A 27,269-nucleotide genomic window follows, 5' to 3' on the forward strand; every position below is an offset into this window, starting at 1 on the left:
CTCCCCAAAAAGCCACACAGAGCCAGATGGTTTTAGTGAAGAATTCTACCAGACTTTCAAAGATGAGTTAATGCCAATACTCCCCCAATTATCCCACAAAATAGAAACAGAAGGGACATTGCCAACTTTGTTTTATGAGGCCAGTTACCCTGATACCCAAACCAAATAAGGACCCAACAAAGAAAGAGAATTAAGGACTGATTTTTCTTATGAACATTGACACAAAAATACTCAATAAAATATTTGCAAACCAAATCCAAGAACACTAAAAAGATCATCCACTATGATCAAGTAGGCTTTATCCCAGACAATCAGGGATAGTTCAATATACAAAAATGAGTAAATATAATCCACCATATAAACAAACTAAAAGAAAATAAACACATGATCATCTCATTAGATTCAGAAAAGGTCTCTGACAAAAACCAAAACCCTTTCATGATAAAGGGTCCAGAGAGATTAGGGATACAAGTGACATATTCAATATAATAAAGGCAATTTACAGCAAGCCCATAGCCAACATCAAATTAAATAGAGAGAAACTCAAAGAAATTCCACTAAAATCAGGAACAAGAAAAGGTTGTCCACTCTCTCCATATATATTCAATATAGTACTTGAAATCTTAGCTAGAGAAAAAAGACAACTGTAGGAGATCAACACAATTGGAAAAGAAGTCAAAGTATGGCTATTTGCAAATGATATACTATATAAGTAACCCTAAAAGATTTCACCAGGGAACTTCTATAGCTGATAAACACTTTCAGCAAAGTAGCTGATTAATACAAGATTTAAAAAAAAAATCATACAAATGACATACGGACTGAGAAAGAAATCAGGTAAACAATATCTTTTACAATAGCCTCAAATAATATAAAATATCTTGGGGTAATTCTATCCAAGCAAGTTAAAGACTTATATGATAAAATCTTCAAGTCTTTGAAAAAAGAAATTAAAAAAGATATCAGAAGACAGAAAGATCTTCCATGTTCATATATCTGTAGGATTAATGTACCATGTACATGTACAGATTCAATGCAATCCCCCATCAAGATTCCAACACAATTCTTTATAGTGTTTAACACGACAATTCTCAACTTCAAATGGAAAAACAAAAAACCCAGGATAGTTAAAACAATCCTTAACAATAAAAGAACTGCTGGAGGTATCATCATCCCTAATTTCAAGTTGTACTACAGAACGATAGTAATAAAACCCATAAGATATTGGCATAAAAACAGACACGTTGATCAATAGAATCAAATTGAAGACCCAGACATAAGTCCATATACATGACACCTGATTTTGATAAAGAAGCCAGAAATACACACTAGAAAAAAAGACAGCATCGTCAATAAATAGTGTTGGTCAAAATGGATGTCTGCATGTAGAATCCAAATAAATCCCTATTTATCATCCTGCACAAAACAACACCAAATAGCCTCAATATAAAGTCAGACACAGAGAGCCTAATAGAACAGAAAGCAGAAAATAGCCTTGAACACAATGCCACAGGAAACAACTTTCTGAATAGAACCCTGATAAATGCAGGTACTAAGATTAACAGTTAATAAAGGAGATTTCATGAAACTGAAAAGCTTCTGAAAGGCAAAGAGTATTATCAACTGGATAAAGAAGCAGCCTACAGAATGTGTAAGATTTTTACCAACTCCACATACCCATAGAGGACTAGTATTAAAAATATATACAGAAATCAAGAAACGAGACAAAAATAATATCCAATATAAAAGTGTGGTACATTCTAAACACAGAGGATTATCAAGAGAGGAATCGCAAATGGCTTAGAAACACTTAAATGGTCAACATCCTTAGCTATCAGGGAAATTTAAATTTAAACTAGTTTGAAATTCCATCTTACACCTGTCAGAATGGCTTAAATCAATAACACAAGTGACAATTCATGCTGACAAGGAGATTGAGCAAGGGGAACACACTTCCATTGCTGGTATGAGTGCAAACTTGTACAGCCACTATGGAAATCAATATGTTGATTCCTTAAAAAGTTGGGAATCAATCTACCTCAAGAACTAGCTTATAACATTCCTGGGCATATACCCAAAGGTCACTCCATCCTACAAGAACATTTGTTCAACTATGTTCATTATGTCTATTCATAATAGCCAGAAACTGGAAACAACCTAGATGTCCCTCAACAGAAGAATGAACAAAGAAATTGTGGTACATTTACATGATGGAGTTTATATACCTATTTTTAAAAAAGTGAAACAATGAAATCTGCAGACAAATGGATGAAACTAGAAAAAATGATCCTGAGTGAGGTAACCTCTAATGAGTCTTTCTCTGTGCTCCCAGCCCGCTCCCAAATAATTATAAGGAGACTTACTATTAATTATGAAAACTCAGCCTTAGCTTAGGCTTGACCCATTAGCTATTATAACTTAAATCAATCAATAATTTTATTAATCTACGTTCTACCACATGGCCTTTATCTCCCTCCCACTCTGTATGTCCATCTCGTTAGCCATCTCTATGGTGTCTCTCTTGCACCTAGATTCATATCCTACTTCCTCTCACTCTGCCTGGAAGTCCCGCCTATACCTTCTGCCTAAGTATTGGCTGTTCAGCTCTTTATTAAACCAATCACAGCAATATATCTTCACACAATGTACAAATATCCCACAACAGTAACCCAGATCAGAAAGATGAATATGTTATGTATTCCCTTATAAGTGGCCATTAAGTAAATGATAACAAAGATACAATCCACAGACCTAGAAAGAGTTTAGGTAAAGAGGGGTCTAGTGGGGAAGGCATTTACCTCCCTGGAAGAGGGACATAGAAGAGATGTTATGGATGGACTGGGAGTGGGTGGGGATGTGAGTTGCAGAGAGATCAGGTGGGGAGTATCATGTAGGGTGGGGAAATTAAAAAAAAAGTGAGTCACAGAAGAGGATAAAATTTTTGGAATACTGATATGTAGAATATACAAAGAATAGTGACAACTCAATAATAAGAAAATAGTAATAAAAGGAGTAAGCAAGATCTGAGCATTTTACAATTAAAAAAATGAATAGTCAAAGACACATAAAGAAATGTTCGTGCTTCTTCTTCAAGAAAACAACAAATGGTAGATGACTCTGGTACAGCGGGAAGGCCCAGAGGACCCAGGGCCCAGGATTAAGAGGCCACAGAGGTTCCTGCAGAGGATTCAGCAATGGTCTTAGCGGCCACAATCATGGCTGAGTCCATGGGGCTCGTGGAGATAAAGCAAAGACAAGGAGTGGATCCCTGTCACCAAGCTGGGCCCCCCCGGCTAAGGACATGAACATCAATCCCTGGGAGAGATCTACCTGTTTTCTCTGACCATTAAGGAATCTGGGATTATAGATTTTTTTTTTTCCCCCCCTGGATATATCCCTAAAGGATGAGGTTCTAAAGATCATGCCAGTGCAGAAGCAGACTCAGGCTGGCCAGTGGACTAGGTTCAAGGCTTTGTCACTATTGAGGACTACAATGGTCACGATGATCTTGGTGTTATGTGCCACTGCTATCTAGGGGCCATCATCTTGGCCAAGCTTTCCATTGTCCCTGTGCAGAGAGGCTACAAACAAGATTGACAAGCCCTATACTTTTCCATGCAAAGTGACAGGCCATTGTGTCTCCTTTTTGTTGATGCATCTCATCTCTGCCCTCAGAGGCACTGGCATAATCTCTGTTCGTGAGCCCCAACAAGCTACTAATGATGGCTAGTATTGATGACTGTTACACATCAGCCATGGGTTGCACTGCCACCTTTGGCATCTTTGCCAAGGCCACCTTTGATGCCATCTATAAGACCTATCGATAGCTACCTGACCCCTGACCTCTGGAAACAGACTGTGTTCATTACGTCTCCTTATCAGGAATTCACTGACCATCTTGTGAAAATGCACACCAGAGTCTCTGTTCAGAGGACCCAGGCTCCAGCTGTGGCCACCATGTAAGGGTTTTTATATTTAAAAAAAAAAAAAGTAAAGTGAATTAAGTCTATTAAAAAATAACAAAGATAAAGAAATGTTCACATCACTAGTTATCAAGACACACATGCTAAAATCATAGTGAGAAACCCTATGCACTAACTGTAGGGACAAAAAGCTAAGAAGCTAATACCATGTGCTGAACATATGTAATGCAACTGGGTTTGTCATATACTGACAGATATATGATGGAATGAACTACTGATATATAGAAAACAAGGTGAAGACAAAATCCCTATTGAGAGATAGGAGCTAAGATACAGAAGAGAACACGCTGAACTACCACATTTATTTTACATTCTAGAAAACAAGGAGACATCTGTAGTGACATAAGGCATGCAGCAGGAAATGAGAAAAGTCTTTGGAGAGAATGGTAAGGTTCTGAACCTTGACTATAGTATGAGTTTATGTATATGGTATCTTTCAAAACCATAGTGTGAGTTTTAAATCCTACCTCAAACTCTACTTTTAAAAAGACTCCTGACATTAGCTGTCAGGAAGCTGAGGAATTTTCCTGCATAACAGATTTGATTTACACTGGAAAAAAAGTCAATTTAGATACCAATATCAGAAGCCTGAAGAAAATGGCAAAGATTTAAATAGCTACAGTGGGAAACTAGAAAATTATTTGACAAAAAAATGGTGAAGTCTATTTATGCAAGGTCCATTTAAAATTATCACTGATGTCTATTATTATCAGTTTGCTCTTGTTAAAATCCCTTCAACAGATATTTCATTTTCAAGGAAGAAGAAAACAGATTTATAGAGAACAGCATTTTGTTAGGAAAAAAGTATAATAAATATACAAGAGGGGTCTGATAGAGAAAGAAATGCCCTCCAAGAAAACTACATTACGTTCCAAGACCCCATGAGAATATTACACCTTCACATGTCAAAAGGGACTCTGTGGATGTGACTGCATTAAGAACCTTGCTAGGAAAACTGTGATAAATTCTCTACATGGCCAATGTGTTCACAAAGGTGTTTCGTACATTAACGAGAGAGACAGGGCAATCCAAGAAGGAGACTCAGCAGAAGTGTGCCATAAGGAGACAGGCAGAAGAACACAGCTAGCGCTGTCTTTGATATGTCCCAGAAGCCATGGGATAAGGAATGAAGCAGTCTACAGAACTGGAAATGATAGTCCATGTGTGCCCTTCTAGAGCCTCTACAAGAAAGACAGCTTCACTAACTTCTTGATTTTAATCCAGTGAGATCTGTCTTGAATTACAAAACTGTAAAATAACTTGTGTGGTTTTTGTTTTCTAAGATTTATTTATGTGTATGAGTGTTTTGCTGCATGTATGTACCTACACCACATGACTGCCTGGTGCCTGGTGAGATCAGAAGAGGGCATCAGACCTCCTGGAACTGGAGTTATGGATGGTTGTTAGCTAACACACGAGTACTGGCATCCAAACCCAGGTACTCATGAACTCATAGAGATCCGCCTGCCTCTGCCTCTCAAGCACGTGGGTCCTGGGAGTAACAGACATAAAATTTTCAAAGAATAAATTCAAAATTTACTTTTAGCACATAGGACATAACTACTTGCCAATTACACTCCTATTTTTAAGTCTTTTCATTTTTGTTCCAGTTACTATGTCAACACATTGCTCGCAACTTTACCTTGCTTCTTGTCTTTGCTTTTGATTTGCTCTTCTGTTTTCGTTTCAATTTCTTCTTATTTAAAATTTTCTTATTCCTAAAACAAAAGTGCAAATATTATAAATATTTACATTAAGACACTGAAAACATGCATTTTAATAGAGAGTTGCATATTTCTTACAGCTTCTATAAAGCAATATACATATAGATACTAGTATTAAAGTAGCTTTTAAGAATACAACATTTAAAGCTGGGCAGTGGTGGTGCATGCATTTAACCCCAGCAGAGGCAGGTGGATCTCTGAGTTCGAAGCCAGCCTGGTCTACAGAGCAAGTTCCAGAACAGCTAGGGATACACAGAGAAATCCTGCCTTGAAATTTTTTTTTTTAAAGGACAGGAAATACGTATTAAATAAATAATTACAAAAAGGATTGTATAAAGCCTTTTATAAAAGCAAAGCATTTGAGGAATTAAATGAAGGTTTTTGTTTGTTTGTTTGTTTTTAATCTTTCTTCAAGGCCAACCAGATGCTCATGATGGGTGGGCAGGGATGGCTGCCATTAAATCTGGCAACCTGAGTTCAACCCATAAATCCCACATGGTACCAGAATAGCTGTCTCTGAAATTCACATGTATGCTGTAGCATGCTTGCACACACATGCACACATGTTCATGAACACACAGAGTAAATATTTTAAAAGGACAAACTTATTTCACCAGTGGCTACGTTAATAAATAACAGAAAACGCGTTCTTTATGCTAATGAAAGCTGCAATGCAGAAAGGTTCAAGTAATGTTTTATTAAATCACTACTAATATAAAGAAAACCTTGAGGGGCTGGAGAGATGGCTCAGTGGTTAAGAGAATTGGCTGCTGTTCCAGAAGACTAGGGTTTAATTCCCAGGACCCACATGACAGCTCACAACCATAAGTTACTCCAGTGCCAGGGCATTGGACACCCTCATTCAATCTCTGTAGGCACTGTATATACAAACATATATGTAGGTAAAATACCAAGACACATAAAATAAAAATCAAGGTTTAAAAGAAAAGGAAATCTGAGCTCACATCTTTAGTAGCTATTTCAAAGTGTCTCGGCCCTAAGCCTGATCTTTGCATTAGGTAAAGAACCTTGTGAGTAACTTAGAGAAAGATGTCCTTTCTCCCTGTCTTCGCCCAAAGCCGGAAAGAATAAAAGAGGAGGAATAAGAGGCTGGGCAAATATTTCATTTTCACACAACTCCATATTCTGAAAGCTTACTATGCTGACAAATACATTCCTAGGTACCAAACATAAAAGAACAAAGACAGTTTTTGCTGTGGAGGAGAGCAGAGACTTAACTGGAAAGCACAATTTAACTATCTAGTAAGAGACTGCTACTACTCTAATAAAAAAAAAAAAAAAAAAAAAAAAGGAGGCCTGCATGGTGGTTCTCTGCCTATAATCCCAGACTTCATAGTTTTCATAAGGATATAGCAGGAGAATCAGAAATGTGAGGACATCCTGTGCTACACAGAGAGATACTGTCACAAAACAAAACAAAAATAGAAAGGTGAACTGGTAGGACAGCTCAGTGACCCAAGTTTCAATCCAACTTCCACACATTGTTCTCTGACTACACACACACACACACACACACACACACAGAGAGAGAGAGAGAGAGAGAGAGAGAGAGAGAGAGAGAGAGAGAGAGAGAGAGAGAGAGAGAGAGAGAGAGAGAGAGAGAGAGAGAGAGAGAGAGAGAGAGAGAGAGAGAGAGAGACAGAGAGAGACAGAGAGAGAGACAGGGAGAGGGAGAGTATTAACAAATAGATGAATGTAATGATTTAAAAATAGTAAAAGAGGAGGTGCAGGAACTGAATAGGAGGAAGATGGGGCAGAAGATGAGGAGGGGTTAAGACAATCACAATAATAATTATAGATGTTGAAGTCAAGCTCTTAAGCTCTTATACCTACTATGATAGAAGCAGTGGCAAAGAGGAAAATAAATTCCCTCCATTCCCTGGTCCCTTTATCTTACCTAACCTTTGTGGTTATTCAGATTGAAATACACACATCTAAAGCTTGAAAGATAGTATCCACATATAGGAGAAAATATGAAGTATTTGTCTTTGGGATCTGGGTTACCTCAATCAGGATGACTGTTGCTAGCTGAATAATATTCCATTGCATAAATTTTTATTATCCATTCACCAGCTGATGAACATTTTGGCACAAATGTCATGGGAGTAACCAACCACATTTTGGTTTTACTTGTTTTGAGAGTAAGAACATGAACTTGAGTGGATGAAGTTGGGTGGGGTCGGTAAAACTTGGAGGAGTTAAAAGAGAGGAAAATACCATCAAAATGTATTACATGAAAAAATTTTAACAACAACAAAATAACTAACCAAAGTAAGAGAGTAGGGCTCACAGAGGCAATAACAATTAATCATGGACTTGTGACCCCCCCCCCACAGACTTATGCAATCATTAAAGCCTTTTTCTAAAGCCAAAAATGATAAAAGGAAAGGAAAGGAAAGGAAAGGAAAGGAAAGGAAAGGAAAGGAAAGGAAAGGAAAGGAAAGGAAAGGAAAGGAAAGGAAAGGAAAGGAAAGGAAAGGAAAGGAAAGGAAGGAAGGAAGGAAGAAAGAAAGGAAGGAAGGAAGGAAGGAAGAAAGAAAGAAAGAAAGAAAGAAAGAAAGAAAGAAAAAAATTTAACTAGGTCATCTGTAGGCCAGGAAGGCTATTTCCAAATAAAAAAGTCAGGTAATAGTTAATCTGCTAAAAAGAAAAGTAGGCTTCATTTCAAGTTACTAAAGGGATGGATATAAGATGGACAGGGGCAATTAGCATATGAAAAGTTGCTTCCCATCAAAATAATCACAAAAACTAGACAGTTCTATCTTATAATAGCTCTTGTTTATGTCCACAGAATCTCTACTTCAGCTACTCTAATAAATGACCTCTAGCACCATGGCAACACTAAACAGTTCTGTACATCCACACCTCCCACCACCACCACCACCATCCCCGACCCCCTTCAATCCATTCTTCACAAAAGAACCCAGGTCACTTTGTAGACATACATCTAAGTAGGCAATTCTTCCACTTAAAACAGTGTCTTCTCAATTCCCTTAAGACAGTCTAAAACACTAACATCGTCTAAAACATCCTCTTCCAACATCTGGCTACGGCCACCTCTGCCACTTCAATTTGCATTTTAGATGCAGAGGGTTTTTAAAGAGCCTCTATTAGGGGGGATTATACAAAGGGAACTTGTATCCAGCACTGGAAAATGAAACTATTTTTGTCAGTAACGTAACATCCTAACACCTAACTATATTTAAGAGCTAACCATTTTTTTCATGATATCTAAAAATAGACTCCAGAAACCAATCTTATAGACCAACAATTCATTTTGGATTTTCTGGTGATTTAAGACTTTAAATCCCAAATCAACAAAAGCTCCAAGAAAAATGTCTATAATTGGGCTTATAAAACATTTTCTTTTATTTTCACAAAAAGAACTTCATACTTGTGAAGGTATGGTAAAAGTGAAAAATAAAATGTGTTTAAAGTGAGGTAAATATCTTAAATACATTAAGGGCTGGAGAGATGGCTCAGCACTTAAAACATTTGGTGATCTTGCAGAGGACCCAAGTTTGATTCCTCAGCACCTGCATGATGGTTCACAACTGCTGTAAATCAAATACCTATAAAAAACCCTCCTCCCATGCTGGTAGATGGGGCTTCTCCCATGCCAAGATAGGGTAGCAACACTAAAATGTTTGAGAGTTTGTGGAAAAGTTTTATTTGCCTTGTTAGAAAGTTAGCTATTTCTCCTCCTCCTCCTCCTCCTCCTCCTCCTCCTCCTCCTCCTCCTCCTCCTCCTCCTCCTCTTCCTCCTCCTTCTTCTTCTTAAGAGTGTACTTTATTTTTGATATTACAGGAAGACATCTGAGAGATTTTAATTATTTTCTTATGGACAGTTTTTAATATATTTAAATTTATAAAGCTATGGCCATCTGCCAGCTCATTTTATAGATAAAAAAATCAAGACTTACTTTTTCTAAAGCTACTAGGTCTCTGATTTAAAAAAAAAAAAAATTCTAAGACAAAAGTCCATGCACACTTTGAGGGTCTCAAAAATTGATTTAAGATATAAATACCAATTACAAAAATATAAATAAATGATTTAAATGCTTCAGATTACTTTCCCCTTCCATGATATTGTTATATTAAGATTTCAAAAGTTCAGATTTTAACATTAATAGAATTCTGATACTGCTTGGATTACAAGCTCAAGATTTTAAATTTTCTTTGGTTGTCTTCTAAATATAAACTTAAACTTCTCATCAGGCCAAAGACATCTCTGTCCAATCTGTAGTAGGCGCTCTCTAAACAAAATTTGATTAAAATTGTTTAAAATGTTTAAAAATACCTTTTACCCAAATCTGTAATTTTGTCAAGACTCAAAGGTATGAGCCTAGATATCCATTACTTGCTTTTCTATGATTTGGATTTCAATATTGATTGATAATACTAATATATCTAAAACTTTCATGTCCTTTTATAAAATAAAAATACAGCTTTTTTCCCCACCTGTCCTAAAAGTTCCAAATAAATTCATAAATTTTAACTTCTGTTCCTAGTTTGAACTTGTCTCCACAGGTTTCCATTTGGCTGGCAGACACATCTAAGCAGAGTTGCTAACTGCAACCTGCTGACTTGAACCTGTAGGCCATGGATTTACTAAAATCTGATATGGAACAACTCAGCTGATATAAATGCTCCTTGTTTCCAGCTGTGTCAAATCAGATGCTTCTGATAAATGCCCCAATGCCCAAATTCCCTCCTTACTTTTAACTAGCTTTTCAATCTTGTTGGGTTCTGACCACCTACACCTCATTTCAGCTTAAAGCAGCTACAGAAGACAGTACATCATCCCAGCCCCAAAACAGGCTAAACTAAAGGAAAACTCCCTAGCATAGGTGACAAAATGTCTGTCTATAATGCCCATTGATATACTAGGAAACTGGGCCCAGACCAGATTAACTAAAATGGTTCTGCAATAAGACCCTTGACCTTTATGAAGAATTAAAGAGGTATTAAATGGCCTTAAGAAATTATTATTTTTATATAAATAATTCAGGATTATAATCTGTCTGTAAGATCAGAATTACAAGACCGTAAAAATAACAGTACAAGAAGGTATATCTAGTCCCCTTGTCTTTGCTAACTTTATTAAGCTGTAATTGGGAAACCTGTATATCCAGATTTAACTTATATATGCTCTCAAAGTTACGCCTAAACATTTACTTAATTTAGATATACCTAACAGATTTTGTTCCCACGGTCCTCAAACACCTGTAGAGATCTGAGAATATGGCATTTCATATAAAAGCTTTTTGTGATAGAGAGACATATCAGCTCCTGGCAGCATCCTGTATCTTCTGCAAGAAGACAGCTGGCTATAGAGGAACTTACACCTGGAGGATGGATTGGGGTGTGACAGCTGCCTTACACTGCTACTGAGATCCTGTCAGACTGCGAATAACTGGAGGAACGAGGATCAATTGTCCCGCCTGCCAAGACAATAAGTCCATCTTCCCAAATTTCTACTCCACAAAAAAATCTGTCAGATCTTCAGGGCTTGGCAGCTAGCTAAAAGCAATACTACTTCTGGGACTTGTGTCCCCTCAAAGACTATGTAGAGACTTGGGATTGCTACCTAGGTATCTGGAAAACTGTCTCACTTCTGCTTATTTACTTATCCTTCTCAGATCTTATGATGTTTGATTACCAGGTATTAATAGACCTGCCAGTTTTACAGCTCTCCCCAGATCCCCAAGGGTGTAGCACCTTGGTAGCTCATTAGTAAATTTCCTGTCAAAAAGTACAGGCAAGTGTGCCTCATTCACAGGCTCCATGGTACAGGATAAAACTGGTTTCAGATGTAACTTCTGGAGGTTCAAAGTTTTAGCACTGATAAATGCAATTTTGATAAACTAATAGAGCACTGACTACAGACACTCTTTAAATTTCTGTGGACTTCACTGGTCCCAGCTTTTAGAGACAGGCTAGCATTGGAGAGGGTACCCTCCTCCCTCTTCACTCACTCAACCACTGCTGTGGGATGTTCTGTATGCTGTGAATGTGTTGCTCTGATTGGTTGATAAATAAAAAAGACAGTTGTGTGCCTGGACAGTCACCCAAAGCTCCTCTGCAGCACTGGGACATCCATCTTTAGCCCATAGGTCTAGTCTCTCAGTCACTGTGTTCTGTAGAATGTCTGGCAGTTTCTTCTGTGAAGCAGGAACCTGAAGGACCATCTTGTCTTGCAAAGTTCAGTGGTCACCTTTCTATGGGTCCTGCATGTCCAGTCCATACAACATTTTGTCAAGCAGTCCAGGCAAGAACAGTTTCTTGCTCAAATGGCTATTTTTGCCAAGAAGAAGATAAACTCCATATGGAGTATCTGCGACGCCCATCTTTCTCTTTGAAATAAATCGGTGCTGCCAGGAGCAAACATGTCTCACTGTCCAGACAGTCTAAGTTTTTAAAACATTTTAAATACCATATTCTATAGGTCTTTGAAGTGTTTGAAGATTACCTACCTAACTGAATTATATTTATGCATACCTAGAAAACTTAACATGACTATGAGTTTGATTCTCATGGATGACCAATTACTAATCTGTATTTCTTAATTATCCATTACAATTTAAATGAGTTACATAAAACATAATCCCTAAACAAGAGTAGAAATATACATACAGTGTAAGAAAATTAGCTTTAAATTTGTATCAATAAACTAAAATCCATAGCAATGTAAAACATTTTAAACAAGTTGTTGCTCTTTAAAAGTAGGTTCAAGGGCTGGAGAGATGGCTCAGTGGTTAAGAACACCAACTGCTCTTTCAGAGGTCCTGAGTTCAATTCCCAGCAACCACATGGTGGCTCACAACCATATGTAATGAGATCTGGTGCCCTCTTCTGTATACATAATAAATAAATAAATCTTTAAAAAAAAAAAAAAAGTAGGTTCATTAGTTCACTCTTTTATCCTATCATATCTATACTATCCTATTTTTTTAATTTTCCTTGGTAATGATAAAAGATAAATTAGATATAAGACTTTAGACTCACAAATATAGGATAGGTAAAATATTTTCTTTAATTTTACCAAATACAAATAGACTAGATATTGTAACTTTAATTCTTGCTTGATAACTGTTTGTTATATGTAATTTTACTATGTTAAAGTTAAACCCTTCCTTTTTGATTAGACAGAAAAGGGGAGGTGCTGTGGGATGGTCTGTAGGCTGTGAATGTGTTGTTCTGATTGGCTGATAAATAAAAAGCTGATTGGCCAGTAGCCAGGCAAGAAATATAGGCAGGATAAACAGACAAAGAGAATTCTGGGAAGAGAAGGGCTGAGTCAGGAGACGCCAGCCCTCCATTCAGGGGGCAGCATGTAATGGCACACAAGTAAAACCATGGAAAACATGGCAACATATAGATTAACCGAAGTGGGCTGAGTTTAAGTGCAAGAGCTAGTCAGTAGTTAGCCTGAGCTAATAGCCAAGCACACATAGGCCTCTGTGTGTTGACTTGGGTCAAGTGGCTACGGACCAGGCAGGACACAAGAAAACATTTAGTTACAAACCACTTCATTCAGTAAATTTCCTCTGGTTATAGATTTAAAGATGTGTTTCACTGGGCTGAAACCAGGCCCTAAAAATGTTCATGCCTTTAAACCTAAAGCCATAGCTTTTGCTATGACACTAAGATGTAAATCTGTTCCAGTTGTTTTACAGACACAGGTTGCTGCACAGATCCACCCCTCCTGCCAGACTCCTGCCAAGGCCAGACCCCCAAAGACCCTCCAGATACACCACCAGCTGCTGCACCAACAGAGGACAGCAACCAGGTGAATACTGGCACATTAACTTCACCCACATGCCCACTTATAAAAACTCCATTATCTCCTAGTTTGTCGACACTTTTACGGGATAGATGAAGTTATTTCCCACTTCCAAAGAAACAGCAGATGTGATAGCTCCTGTACCCCTGATTTGGCATGCCACTTCCCCAAGCTCCTGGAACATCACTGCTGGTATCTACCACCTCTCCAGGCTCAAGCGGGCACCTACCCAGCAACTGGAACCTGGTTTTCTAAGATGTCCCAGTGAAGGACATATCTGCTCTTGTGTCTCACTCATTCATCCTTGCCTCTTCTGTACAACAAGGGGGCACTTCTCTGTTCCATTCTTTCTGGCAGTTATCATTCTTCCCATGGCTAGCCCTACTCATGAGGCTAATGATAACAATCTTTTTTTTTTCTAGTAACCTACCTTCTCTGCTCCCGCAAGGGGTCTCCAGGATGAGAGCTAACTTAATGCTTCTTCACTCACACCTCCCGCTGTACATGACTCCCAACTTCCTCCTCCCAACTTCACCCCAAAATCAGCAGGAAGCAATCTCGATATTTTGGCACCCTCATCCTCCCACCCCCCCCTTGCTATCCATAACTCAACTTTCTATAATAATCAAAAAGGGAGGAATGTTAGGGAATGTTAGCATTCAGACCCACCCTTTGAAGACCTGCCCAGCATACTGACCTTCCCCACCTCTTTTGCTCTATTCCCGTGAGGTGTGCTCTCTCTCTCTCTCTCTCTCTCTCTCTCTCTCTCTCCCTGCCTCCCTCCCTCCCTCCCTTTTTTCTTCCCTCCCTTCCCTTCTCCCTTTCTCCCAATAAAACTTTCCATGTGGATGGCATGCCTACATGGTGTGAGTAACTTTCCACTGTACCCCTTGGCCAAGGCCCACATGGTGTGTCTCCTCAGCTCAAACCCACCAAGGCCTCTCGCAAGTCATTCCACAACAGGTTACCCAATCCCAGTGGTCAACCCTAGACACACATACTCCTGAGTAACATTAAACAACTTAGGAGATTCCATGTGTATCATCTGAAGATAAATTATAGGCTAAAATTAATCTGACATGGTCATATCAATAGATGTAGGAAAAGCATTTGACAAATTCAATCTCCAACTTGTAACAAAAGTCCTCAGTAAATCAAGAGCAACTTCCTCAACATGCAAGAAGAATACCTACAAAAAATCCTACAGATAGCATCATACTTAGTGATAAACTACAAGCTTTCTCACTAAGATCAGAAACAATGCAAAAGCATGGTCTTTAACCACTCTTTATCAGTATCATTAAGAAAACTCTAGTTAATGCAATAAAACAAGAAAAGTAAAAAATATGCAAATTAGGAAAGAAGAAATAAACTGTTTTCATTTGTAGATAATATGGCTGCCTATGTCAGAAATACAAAAGGACAAAGACAAAAACAAACAAACAAACAAACAAACAAAAAACCCTGCTGTACCTAATAAGGAAATTATAGCATGGTTACATGTTATGTTGTCAGTAGACAAATCAATTGTTTTCCTATATACCAGGAGCGAAGTGGAATATAAAAATATTATACTCTCAACAATGAAATATGAAGGTATAAATCTAATGAAATACATACAAGCTCTAAATGGGGAAAACTGCAAAATTCTGATGAAAGAAACAATATTCCATAGACAGACAGGAAGACTCAATATTATTATCAAGATGTTACTCTTCCTAATCTATTAATCCATTGATCTAATACAGTATCAATAAATATCCTAGTAGATTAGTTATAGGATTCTTTTTGAACAAATGTTCAAAAGTTTATGAGAGAGACAACACCCATAATAGCTAAGCAATGTAAAAAGAAAACAGTAAATATCTCACTTGAAGATTTGCTATAAAGCTACAGTGATCAAAGCTGTGTAGTGCTTTAGAAACAAGAGACAGACCACCAACAGAACAAAGAGCAGGGGAACTAACCATAGACCCACATAAATAGTTAAATGCCATTTAGCAAAGGAGCAAAGCAAAGCAATAAAAAGGATGATGTAACAACAAGACACCCAGTAAAGGGGAATCTAAATACAGCTCTTGCATCTTTCACAAAAATTAATTTGAAATGGAAAATATAGCTTGTATGCAAAACACAAAACAATACAATGTTTAGAAGATGTAAAAAGAGAAACCCTGCATGGCCCAGAGTATGGCAACAGTTTTTGTTTTTGTTTTTTTTAAATAAAATGCTAAAGCATGAACCAGGAAAAAAAAATTGATAGAACTTTATTAAAATAAAAAAATGCTTCCTTTCCAAAAAATAAATAAATAAATAAAATGAGAAGGAAAAGATACAAACTAGGAGAAAGTATCTACAAAAAACAATCTCATAGAAGACTATTATCTAACCTTTTCAAGAGCTCTCAAATCCATCAACACCAAAACAACTATTTTGGTGGGGGGGATGAGAATACACACTTGACACTTCCCCAAAGCAGATACAGAAATAACAAATAAGCACCTGAGAAGGTGCTCTACAGCAGGTGTTTTCAGAATAAAATAGATGAAAAACGACAATGAGATTCCTCAATCAGAATGTCCAAATCCCAGAACACTGACAACATTAAATGTCAGTGAGAACACAGAGCAACACAAACTCTCATACACTACGGAAAGCTTCATTTCATACATATAGAACGGTACAGCTACGTGGGGAGAGAATTTGGCAATTTCCTACAAAACTAAACATATCCTGACCATATCATCCAACAATTAACAGATTCTGGAACGTATTTACCCAAAGAAGCTGAAAACATATCCACACAAAAACCTGCACATGGATGTTTATAGGAGTTTAATTCATAATTGTCAAAACTTAGGAGTGGCCAAGATTCCCTCCCAGAGAATAAACATGACACCTCCAGATGACAGATACTATTGAGTATTAAAAGAAACAAGCTATCAGGCCATTAAAGAGAGGAAGTGTACCATTAAGTGCCTCTGATGGAGTCTATCAAATATTTAAAAACACCAAGCCTATGCAATTTTTAATAAATGATAATTATTACCTACTTCATTTTATGAGGATAACAATACTACTAAAGTCTGAGCGGATCATTATATGACAAACATCTGTGCTCTGTTGTGTTGACAGTAATACTTTCCAGATAGTTCCATAAGCTCCACCCAAAGAAAGGCGTCTTTGGAGCTCTGAGCCCCACCAACTATAGCTTCAAGTATAACTGAAGTCTTCTGTGTTTTCTTTCTAAAATGTTTCTAAGAACCAGTATCTCTTAACTCCTACTGCTCAGGCTACAGAGACAGGAAACACAAACTCCCCAGATGTATCACTGAAAACACTGTTGCACAGAACCACTCCCAACGGTTCTTTTTGGGAATACCAAAGGATGTCCCCTCATCCTCGCAGAGTATGGTGTTCAAGGCATGGTACTGTCATCAGTATTGCCAGCAAAAGAGTTCTGATGCCCTATCAGATCAGCAGCTTCTAGCTCATGTGGTGTATGATGAGATAAATAGATCTCACGGGTCCTCCTTTGGTATTAAGTGGATTTGTAGTCTAAAACAATCCCTGTGCAAAAGGCAGCTATTGGGCACAGTAACAGTTCTCAAACATGGAGTCAGACTGAACAGGCCACTTCTGACAATACTTGATTTATATCACAACCAAACAAAAGCCTAACTTTGCAAAAATAGGATGCCATCAAAAGAATGTACTATTAGCTAAAGTCAAAACCATTAACTACTTCAAGCTAGTGATTTGAAACAGACACTGTTGTATTTCCTCTGAAAAATTCAAATACAACATGACAGTTGTATGTATCTGTTATAGTGCTTTAGAGTATCTCAGTTCAGTTAAGGAACAAATATGTGTCTGTGTCTGTGTGTGTGTGTGTGTGTATGTGTGTGTGTGTGTGTGTGTGTGTGTGTGCGCACAGGTACATGTGCATACTCCTTTGAATAGTCCTTTTTTTTTTTTTTTTTTTTTTTTTTCTGTAACAGATCCAGTGCCTTGAAGCAAGTTTCACTATAACTTGACTCTATTTACTGGTTTGTTACAGCCAAGAGTGAGAAGGTCATAGACGGTGCAGGAAAGGCAGTACAGACTTCTGCATAGTCTTCAAGCAGGCATTTTCTAGTCATAATTCAGCCACTTCTACAGTCCTAGAGAATTCAGGGAAATGTAAAGGTTCAAAAGTTTACAGATAAATCAATTCAGAGCTCCTATTCTAAGGGCCAGGATTCCATTTCCACCCAGTCGGAACACTGATAGTGGTATGGAAAATGAGGGTTCTACCCATCCTAGAACCTTAAAAGCCAGCCTGTTCTTTGCTTCTTATGCCGATTGCGGATGTTCCTCTACATGTTGCTAAAAAGGAAAACTTCCTCTTACCTTTCATGCCCAATTATCTCCAGCTTTTCTTTATCATTCTCATCTATCAATGTCCCTCAGCAACAGCCACCTTCATAATACTACCCCTTATAATAAATACTTTCCTGAGCCTCTCAAAAGCCCAAGATACAGTACCCACCAGGACACTTCCATTCATAGAAACCACATCCCAGGAGGCAATTTTAATAGTTACACAACTATGTATGCTGAGGGGCAGCAGCAGTGCTCAACTGACACTATTTGAATGTGGTTTTCCTTGCAGCAAGCACATAATCACGTTCTTCAGACTGCTCCTGGGAGCAAATGAAAGGACTGGAAAGGAGATATACACACCAGAACTTACTGTGGAGTGCTCTGTGAATAAACAGCTAAGGGGAAGTGAAAAAGTAGCACTGAGCAGAAGCCAAACTGCAAATCAGCCACAGAAAGGCCTCAACTACTATCTTGGAGAAGCTCAGCTTGAAGGAGTCCTTTAAAATTGTCTTGCTTCAAGACAAATTCCATATAAACAGACATAAACAGCTATGTGAAGAAAAGTACTACCTATTCACAAACCCAGATACACAGATACTAATTCAACCAACAATGCTTCCTAATCCATTTCTGTAATGTCTCTTCTTAGCTCAAAACCATCAGGATTTTTCCAATACTTTTGATGAAAATTGAATTTTCCTTGTTCTTTCAGATACTGTCCTTTTGGCTAATCTCTCCCTTCCTAGAATGAATCCCTACTCCTCTCCCTCCTGAAACCTACATTCTAGCATTAATAAAAATGTCAACACTTTTCTTATACCTCCATACAAACTGCCTTCCTCACCTCTCCTCAGGAAGCTGAGCAGGCCCAGAGTGTCATCTCTTTGTCATAATAGTTGTTTTCTTGGTAATTTCATTTAACATTTTCCTTAAGTATCTGCCTTTGTACCTTTCACCCCCACTCAATACACTCACAACTAAGAACTTCAACACTAAGTCTTAGTAAGACAAATGGTTAGTTCTAAGTAATAACCCTCAACATTTGCAGGGTTGACTACTTAACCCTGCAATGCACAGATGGGATGGGCCATTTCTATTCTGTTCTGTTTTATTTTGAGATGGAGTACCATGTACCAGAGGCTAGCCTTGAACTCGTCACGTATCAGAGGCTGGTCTTGAATTCCTGACCCCCCTGCCTCTACCACTAGGATTATTAGAGTGTACTAGCATGCCAGTAAAATGGCATGTATGACAAAAAGAAAAAAGTAGCAAAGGAACTAATCAGTTTATCTGAAAAAGAGCACAACTTCTCACTCTGGTCATATGTTTGCTAATACTTGCAGTGGGGTGCTTTTGTGCCACTGCCAGACCCAGTAGTCTCACTACTCTTTATAGCTCAGTTCATTACTCCCCTCTTGGCATCATGTCCCTTTGTACCAGTCAACCAAAAGCTTTCACTTTCTGTCTGTCTTTGACCTCCAGTCACATTTCAACCCTGATTCAGTCAACTACAAGTTTTCCTCATTTGCCTTCTAACTAGTAAGGCTTATCATAGGTTGACTGGAATTTTAAATATGATTTTAATAATAACAACAGCAACTAACATTTAAAAGATATTTAACATGTGTGGGCATGCAGCCTTTAGATTACCCTGAAAAGTGACAAGAAACAGACACCTGTAATCTCAGCAATCAGAAGGCTGAATCAGGAGAATCACTTTTATTTGGGGGCTATGTAAGTGATGCTGTTAGGCTTACATGAGATCTCAAAAACCATGAAAATACATATATTTTATATAGTTACAGGACTGTAACTCTAGCCACCAGGAGTCAAAGAAGCAAGGTTACAAGTTCAAGGCCTGGCAGAACCTACAGAGCAGAACATGTCTCAAACACACACAAACAATCCAACTTAACACATAAAAAGAGGTTAAACTGGAATTTGAACTAAGGCAGTCTGCAATCTGTAACATTCTACCACAAAAGTGTGGCACTTCCCAAATGTAAAGTTATATTACCATTCAGAGGACTGATGAAACAGTTTTTGCTGCCTTACCTGGCCAGCCCATTTCTCCAAGCAAATATAATTTAAATCAGTCTCATTCATTCAAAAGCATACATATTCAGTCACTGAATACATAAAAGCTATTATTCCTACATTCAGCAAGCATTGATCCCAAAACCAATAGTAGCAGGCAAGACTATATTGCTTCTCTCCTCAAACCCTCATACCTCACTTTCAGCAAAGAAAACAAACCCTTAATATTTAATAGCATATAATGTGCCAAGTACTTACAAATATTTGTTCATCTAATCTACAATACAGCCCATATTATTATCTTCACTATACCTATAACAAAACTAAGGCATGAAGGTTATGTAGCATTCAAGGTTATACAACTAGCAAATGACAGCGGACAGTTAGGACTTAAAAACCAGTCTAGTGTCTAGAGTCAAAACGCTTAGCCACTTTGTTCAAATACCTTCAAAATCCTAGATACTACCTTAGGCTTGAATCTTACACTGAAAACAATCTATAGCACTGAATTTGTTCAACATTCCCTGATAATTCACTTATGTTTTCATCCTCTAAAGCACAAATTTGTTCTTCTCTTAAGGTCTTTCTAAATTCCTCATGTGCACTTCTAAATCTCCTTCCTCAAGGCATGTCAACTTAAATGCCAATTCCTAAGGAGAACTTTGCTGACCCTATCACCCAGAGTAGCTCAACTATAAAAGCTCAATCACATGAAATTGGCTGCATCTCCTTCATCATTACTTACCACAAGAAATAACCAGCTGTGACCACCACCCCAAGTGCACGTTCCAAAACATTAAGGATCTTGTCTTGTACTTGCTGCTTGCCTTTAGTATCTGCAGTAGTGTATACCATGTATACTTATTTACAGAATAAATGATAAAAAATGATGCTACCTATTCAGATCACCATAAAGCATAGATATGGTACCATCTTCAACAAATTATCAGCCTGTATATTTAGAAATATTTCCTTTTCTACAGTAAAGGAAGATCAACCGTGGTGGTATTGTGTTCCCCAAAATATTGTGCACCCTAATAAATTGATCTGGGGCCAGAGAACAGAACAGCCACTAGATACAGAGGCTAGAAAATGGTGGCACACACACCTTTAATCCTAGCATTTCAGAGACAGAAATCCCTCTGGATCTCTGAGTCAAGGCCACACTGGAAACAGCCAGGCATGGTGACACATGCCTTTAATCCCAAGAAGTGAGCCTTTAATCCCAGGGAGTGATGGCAAAACCAGAAAGATATATAAGGCGTGAAGACCAGAAACTAGAAGCATTTTGGCTGGTTAAGCATTTGGTGGTTAAGCTTTTAGGCTTTTGAGCAGCAGTTCAGCTGAGATTCATTCTGGATGAGGACTCAGAGGCATCCAGTCTGAGGAAACAGGGTCAGCTGAGAACTGGCGAGGTGAGGAAGCTGTGGCTTGTTCTGCTTCTCCCATCTTCCAGCGTTCACCCCAATAACTGGCCTCAGGTTTGATTTTTTTAATAAGACTATTTAAGATTCCTGCTATATCAACCCTTAACATTTTCAATGCCCAATCTGTCATCAAGAACCTGCCTCACTGACTTCTATCAATCATTCCCTCCTTCAGTTCTTGAATAGCCTCCTCTCTTCTTAAGTTCCAATAGTTGAATATCCCATTTGCCCTGCAATATTTGAATAACCTTCCTGCATATCCCCCCCAGGATGTTCAACACTTTCAATCCCCCCCACCTGCACCCGCATTATGCTTACCCCAGTTATGAGCACGTAGCTCAAAAGTGACCAGTGACTGGGAGCTGTCCTCCTTTACTTACGAGGCCCCGAGCTGCTGCCACTCTGCCCACGTCTTTGTTTTCTCATCTCTGCTCTTGCTTTCACTGTCACCCTCGTCACGCACCTTTAACCCTGATGCTGTCTAGAATTTCAGCCCTACCCTCGTCTATCTCCTCTAATCAGTGCCAGACAAAAATAATACTAAACCCCAACTCTTCTTCCCTATCATCCTTAATTTTTAAGTGACTACAATTAATCCAATTCATAATAATGAATTTAAGGTAAAAATGGTGTGGGTGTGTGAACGATAACAATAACATTGTGAACAGGGTGGTGGTGGCGCACACCTGTAATCCCAGCACTCAGGAGGCAGAGGCAGGCGGATCTCTGTGAGTTCAAGTCCAGCCTGGGCTACAGAGTGAGTTCCAGGACAGGCTCCAAAGCTACACAGAGAAACCCTGTCTCGAAAAGCCAAAATAATAATAATTAATAATAATAATAATAATAATAATAGTAATAATATTGTGAACAAGCATTGGGAGGCATTATCAAAGTAAGGTTCGATTCCATGAGTATTTGTTGAGATATTTGTTGACAATTTGCAGAAATTGATCAAACTAAAATTCACCAGTTTAAGTAAATTAACCTACATTTAATTTTGTCTACTACTGCAATACAGTTCTAGAAACAAAAAAGCCACTATTAAAAAGCAGTAGAAATTCAAAGCAAGACTATACACCATAAATTATTGAATACGTTTGGAAATAACATAAAAATTAATTTAAAATCTTAGGGGACTGGTGCAGATACAGATCAGTGCAACAATTTAGAGGCTCACAGCTCAAGCTTAGACCTAATTCTCAGGGTACATTCTCTGTGTGACTTGTGCTGCTTTCCAAAACCATTAGCAAGAAGCACACTCGGGACGCTCTTACCTTTGCTCTAAACAGCACAGTGGAGTTAGACACATTGAAATCCAACTGCAGATGCACCCAGACCTATCAACCAATAGACAACTGGTTTACCCAGAAAAGGTGTGAATAAAGTTACATCTTTACAACTCTCTCCAGCAGGTAAGCCATAATACATACTGATACACAGCTAGACTTGCAGACCAGACCTTTCATTATGGGAGAAAAGGACATTCGGCATTGCCTTCTTGCCACACTGCCATCATAAGCCACATTGATTTAGTGAGAGGGAAAGAAAGAAAAACAAACAAACAAACAAAAAACCAACCAAACTTCACTTCACCCAATTCACTTGTTAAAATCCTACTCTACTTTCTGAGTGTTCTGTAAGAGGCTATAGGAAGAAACAAAGGTGATTCCCAATTACCACTCTCAAAGCAGGTGAAGCGAGTCAGGCATCCTCCTTCAGGGTACATGACAAGTTAAGGCATGGGAAGGAAAACGGGAGCCTTTAGCTCAAAAAGGTACCCATAGTTTAAGAAAAAGAAAATGAAACTGATTTGGCATCTCTATCAAGGAAGTTGATGTGGTAGCCAGTCTAACTGAAAGTCTGAGAGCTACCTAAGATAGCAGGTAAACCCTAACCAGCTGTCATATTTTTAAGTTCTTCGGATTTTTTCCATTTTCCCTACAAAACTCCCTGTACTCGCAAACCTGTAAGTGTAAGAGGAAACAGAACGTAAGATGAAGGGAAATGGCCGGATGGGACATCAGAACAAGGCAGCAGCTGCCAGCACATAATCAAACTACATTTCTAAAAAACCCCTATCAACCACTTCTCACGTCCGCACAGACCTCCGTCTATACCCTTTATTCATAAATCTCCTAAAATGAAACCACTAGCTTGGTATCTAAAACATCCTCAACCATCACCATCTCTAACCTCCAGCACTGCTCGCTGCAGTGGAGGGCGGCCTTTATGGAGGGCAGCCACAGGAAGAAATGTGATGGGGAGAGGTCGCGCAAATCACATTGCAGCTCCAACACTGGAAATGTCAACACATCCCCTTACCGACTCTTGCTAATTCTCCTCATGCATTACGGTCTTATCCTTCTCTACCATGCCTCCTTTCTCAACAAAACACACACGTGTCGTGATAGACCGGCACCATTACCCTCTCTAGCGTTACCCGATATGTACCCATCTTCCCTGCCTTCCCCTCCAAAAGACAGAGACAGACAGACAGACAGACAGACACACACACACACACACACACACACACACACACACACTCACACACCGTGGCTACCACACCCTCTTGCTACCACCAAAATGCTTCTTTGACCAGCATCCAACCCGGTGCTAAGTACGTGGACACACACGCACGGGTGCACGCACACACGCGCGCGCACGGACACACGGACACACACACACACACACACACACACACACACACGAGGCGGGGGAGGAGATGCACACACATGTGGCGCAAGGAAGGGCGCCCGGGGAGACTCACCTGGAGGCCGGGTGTCCAGTGCTGCTGCCGGCCTGGTCCCTGTCACTGAGCGCAGTGGTGTAAATCCTCCGGTAGCGGTCGGCCAAGGCCCGGCCTGACAGCAGCAGCTGATAGTGACCCCGAGAGTCCGTGGCGGCCAGCCCCAGCCCCGCGGCGGCCACCGAGCCATCGGGAACCGGCATGAACAGCGCCCCCGGCGCCGCGGAGGAAGAGATGGTGGCGGCTGCGAAGAATCCGTCCCCGCCGGGCCCGGAGGAGGCGGCGGCGGAGGAGGCAGTCGCCGCGCACATCATCATCCTCGCCGCCGCCGCCGCCGCCTTCGTCCCCGCGGGCCGGGCGGGCAAGCAGGCGCGCGCCCTCAGAGCCTCGGCCAACGACGCCGGCTGGAGCGGCGGCCTCGGGCGCCCGCAGCAGGGACACTACAAAGACAGCGACCTCCGCCGCCGCCGCCGCCTTCTCCTCCTCCTCCCCGCGCCGCCCTCGCCGCTGTTGGGGCCGCTCATCTAACCCCGCCACCCGCGGAGTGTGAGGAGGAGGCGGTGCCGCCGCCGCCGCCGCCGCCGCCGCCGCTGCCGCCGCCACCGCCGCCGCCGCTGCCACCGCCGGAGCTGCCCGCAATGGGAGGCGGCCGGCCTCACTGAGCATGCGCGCCGCCTCGCACATGCTCAGTCATCGAGCCGGGCTCCCTAGCCAGCCCCACCCCCTCCGCCTGCCTCCCGGCCTCGGGGTGCCGGGGTGGTGCCGAAGCGACACGAAATCCGAGGCTCCGGGTTTTACTGACAGCACGGGGAAGAACCTGGACTGTGCCTGGGAAGCTGTCAGGGACCACGTTCTTTTCTGCAGCTAACGTGGTGGTTCGCTCCGGGAGAGAGAACCCGAACCTGACTGATGTCCGTCTACAAACCAGCTGCCTGTCCGTCCCCAGCTCCGCGCTGCCAACGTGAAGATGAACCGTGCCGAGTGCTGGCCAGAGCACCATAGTCCTTAGGCGATTTTATCTGGAATTGGGGAGTGGGGACATTATATTTAAGTCTCTTGAAAATAGCTTTGATAACCAGGCGTCACCGGGGCTAGCTCCTGTAATCTCAACACTTGAGTCTCCGAGGATTGCCCGCAAGTTCGAGGTCACCGTGGACTACATAGTGAGTTCCATCCAGTTCCTGGCTTGGGCTGTGAAGTGAGAGCTGATCCGAAAAAACAAAATGCAAACGAAGAAAGCTTTGACTAGGAGAGATAGTAATCCATTTTCCCCGTGTTAGGTGTATTAGCAAGTCAGTTATTCCCAAACTCTTGTCAGCATCTCTATCGGAGATAAACCTTCGTGCAATTATTTGTCTCAAATATTCTTTTAGTGACTCCTTATTTAACTGAAAGCTGAATTTTTATATTGACAGTATTCACATAGCGACTTACCTTTTTCTGCACAGAGTTAAATTACCAAAGATGGTTCTTGAATACGACTTGAAACTAAAGCTATGATTAAGATTATATTATCTAGGCTAAGCCTAACAATGATCTTACCATATTTTTCTACAAAAATGTAGCATCTACTTACTGGTCTTTATATCTGTGCCTCTTTAAATGGATTTATCTTAAAGTTCCACCTTAATATATGAAAATACAAACAAGGAGTAAGGAAGTATGTTAATTCTAACTGGATGGATAAGGATGCTGAAAAGAATGGATTTAAACTGGATCTTTAAATGATAGGCCTATCATTTAGAGTAATATTTACAAAGCTCTATAGACATGGGATAATAAAAACACAGGAACAAAGACATGGGGAGTCGATATTTTAATGCCCGTTAAGCAAGTTTTTCATTTTATTTTTTTCTTCACCTACATTATGCATACGCGCATAAATTCTTGTTTATTTTTTGTGTCTTCCTCAATTACTAGTCTGGGAGTTTGTACATAGTAAGCATGTAGCCTGTGTTAAGTTAGGTTCCTATCCTGATGTGTCAGGGTAGAAAATTACAAACTTTAACGTTGAACAGGATGCTTCCTATCCCACCGCTGCTCTGGAGTGAAAGAACAAGACACTGGGGTGGAGGCAAGGGCCCCTAAAGGTTGGACATGTGGGAGTTGCAACGGGGCACTGATGTTGCTGGAGCCAGAATAGGCTATCTAAAAGGATTTGAAGTCAGGAGTTCTTAGGTTTGGATCCTGACTTGGCTTCTTAATACTCGCATGTTGTCTGCACAGAGGGTTAGGTCTCAAACCCGGGACAAATGGCTAACGGGGTGCCTATATAACCTTTTGAAGTGGACCTGGCTACCAGGGGTGCCTATATGAACCAATCGAAATGGACCTGGCTACCAGGGGTATCTATATAACCTATCGAAGTGGACCTGGCTACCAGGGGTGCCTATATGACCTATCGAAGTGGACCTGGCTACCAGCTTCTCCCAGCATTCCTCAGTCCCTACCTGTGGCAGGGTATGGATGGCACATCCAGCCCCCTACCCTAAACTTCGCCTGCCCAGGGGCTGAACTGCCCTTTGCCCAGTTGCCCTTAACCATATAATCTAGCCATTTGGGGTTACCTTCTACCTTGTACCCTCTTGGTCTCCCCTCCCCCACTCTCCTCACATGGCCTGCCTGGCTCAGGGTCATATTGACTCTGGACTCTCCCAGATGCCTCTGCCTCTGGCTATTGGCTACGTTGTTCTCCCTCAGATCTACAATAAACTTTCTCCTCCACCATAACGAGAAGCAATCGTGTCCTTCCTTTTTTAAAATTTCTTTTCTTTTTTTTTTTTTTTTCATTCACAGAGGCACTTTTCTCCTGGACTTGGGTGGTGGCATAGCGGTTGTTACCCAATTAGAGTTTCTAATGGATACAGATCCTGCTCTGGTCTCTGGGTTCCGCCCACCTCTTCCTGAATTTCGCTTAGGTCCGTACTGTACTTTAAAGTACTGACTAGCCCCTTCCTGAGTCTTCTGGGTACTGACAAAACAGGGCAACTGGATTTCCCCCCCCCCCCAAACCCGATGTCATTGGGCTGCACCACTAGGCGTGCGCAGAGCCCCAGACATGCTCACTTAGGTATCTGAGAGTGGCGTTCTGTTGCGGTTGGCAGCGTTTCCTTCCACGGCAGCGGCAGCGGTAGCCCTACTCTAAATTGATAGCCAATGCAGCGGGGGATTTTCCCTCCT

The 27,269-nt window shown here is 40.3% G+C and overlaps 1 protein-coding gene across 13 annotated transcripts in view; it reads right to left on the reverse strand.

Moving 5' to 3' along the window:
- The window catches only part of Mycbp2 (MYC binding protein 2), a 243,679-nt gene extending 219,199 nt beyond the window's left edge, over positions 1 to 24,480 (reverse strand). For all 13 annotated transcript variants that reach the window (XM_036198612.1, XM_036198607.1, XM_036198616.1 and 10 more), the window contains exons 1-2: positions 24,111 to 24,480; positions 5,626 to 5,701 (exon numbers count right to left, since the gene is read on the reverse strand). In XM_036198612.1, the coding sequence (XP_036054505.1) occupies positions 5,626 to 5,701; positions 24,111 to 24,406 (372 nt within the window). In that variant the 5' untranslated portion in view covers positions 24,407 to 24,480. The remainder of the gene's footprint in view (positions 1 to 5,625; positions 5,702 to 24,110) is intronic.
- Positions 24,481 to 27,269: the final 2,789 nt, after the last annotated feature.

The sequence above is a fragment of the Onychomys torridus genome, chromosome 9 (genome assembly GCF_903995425.1).
Source record: "Onychomys torridus chromosome 9, mOncTor1.1, whole genome shotgun sequence".
NCBI lineage: Eukaryota > Metazoa > Chordata > Mammalia > Rodentia > Cricetidae > Onychomys > Onychomys torridus.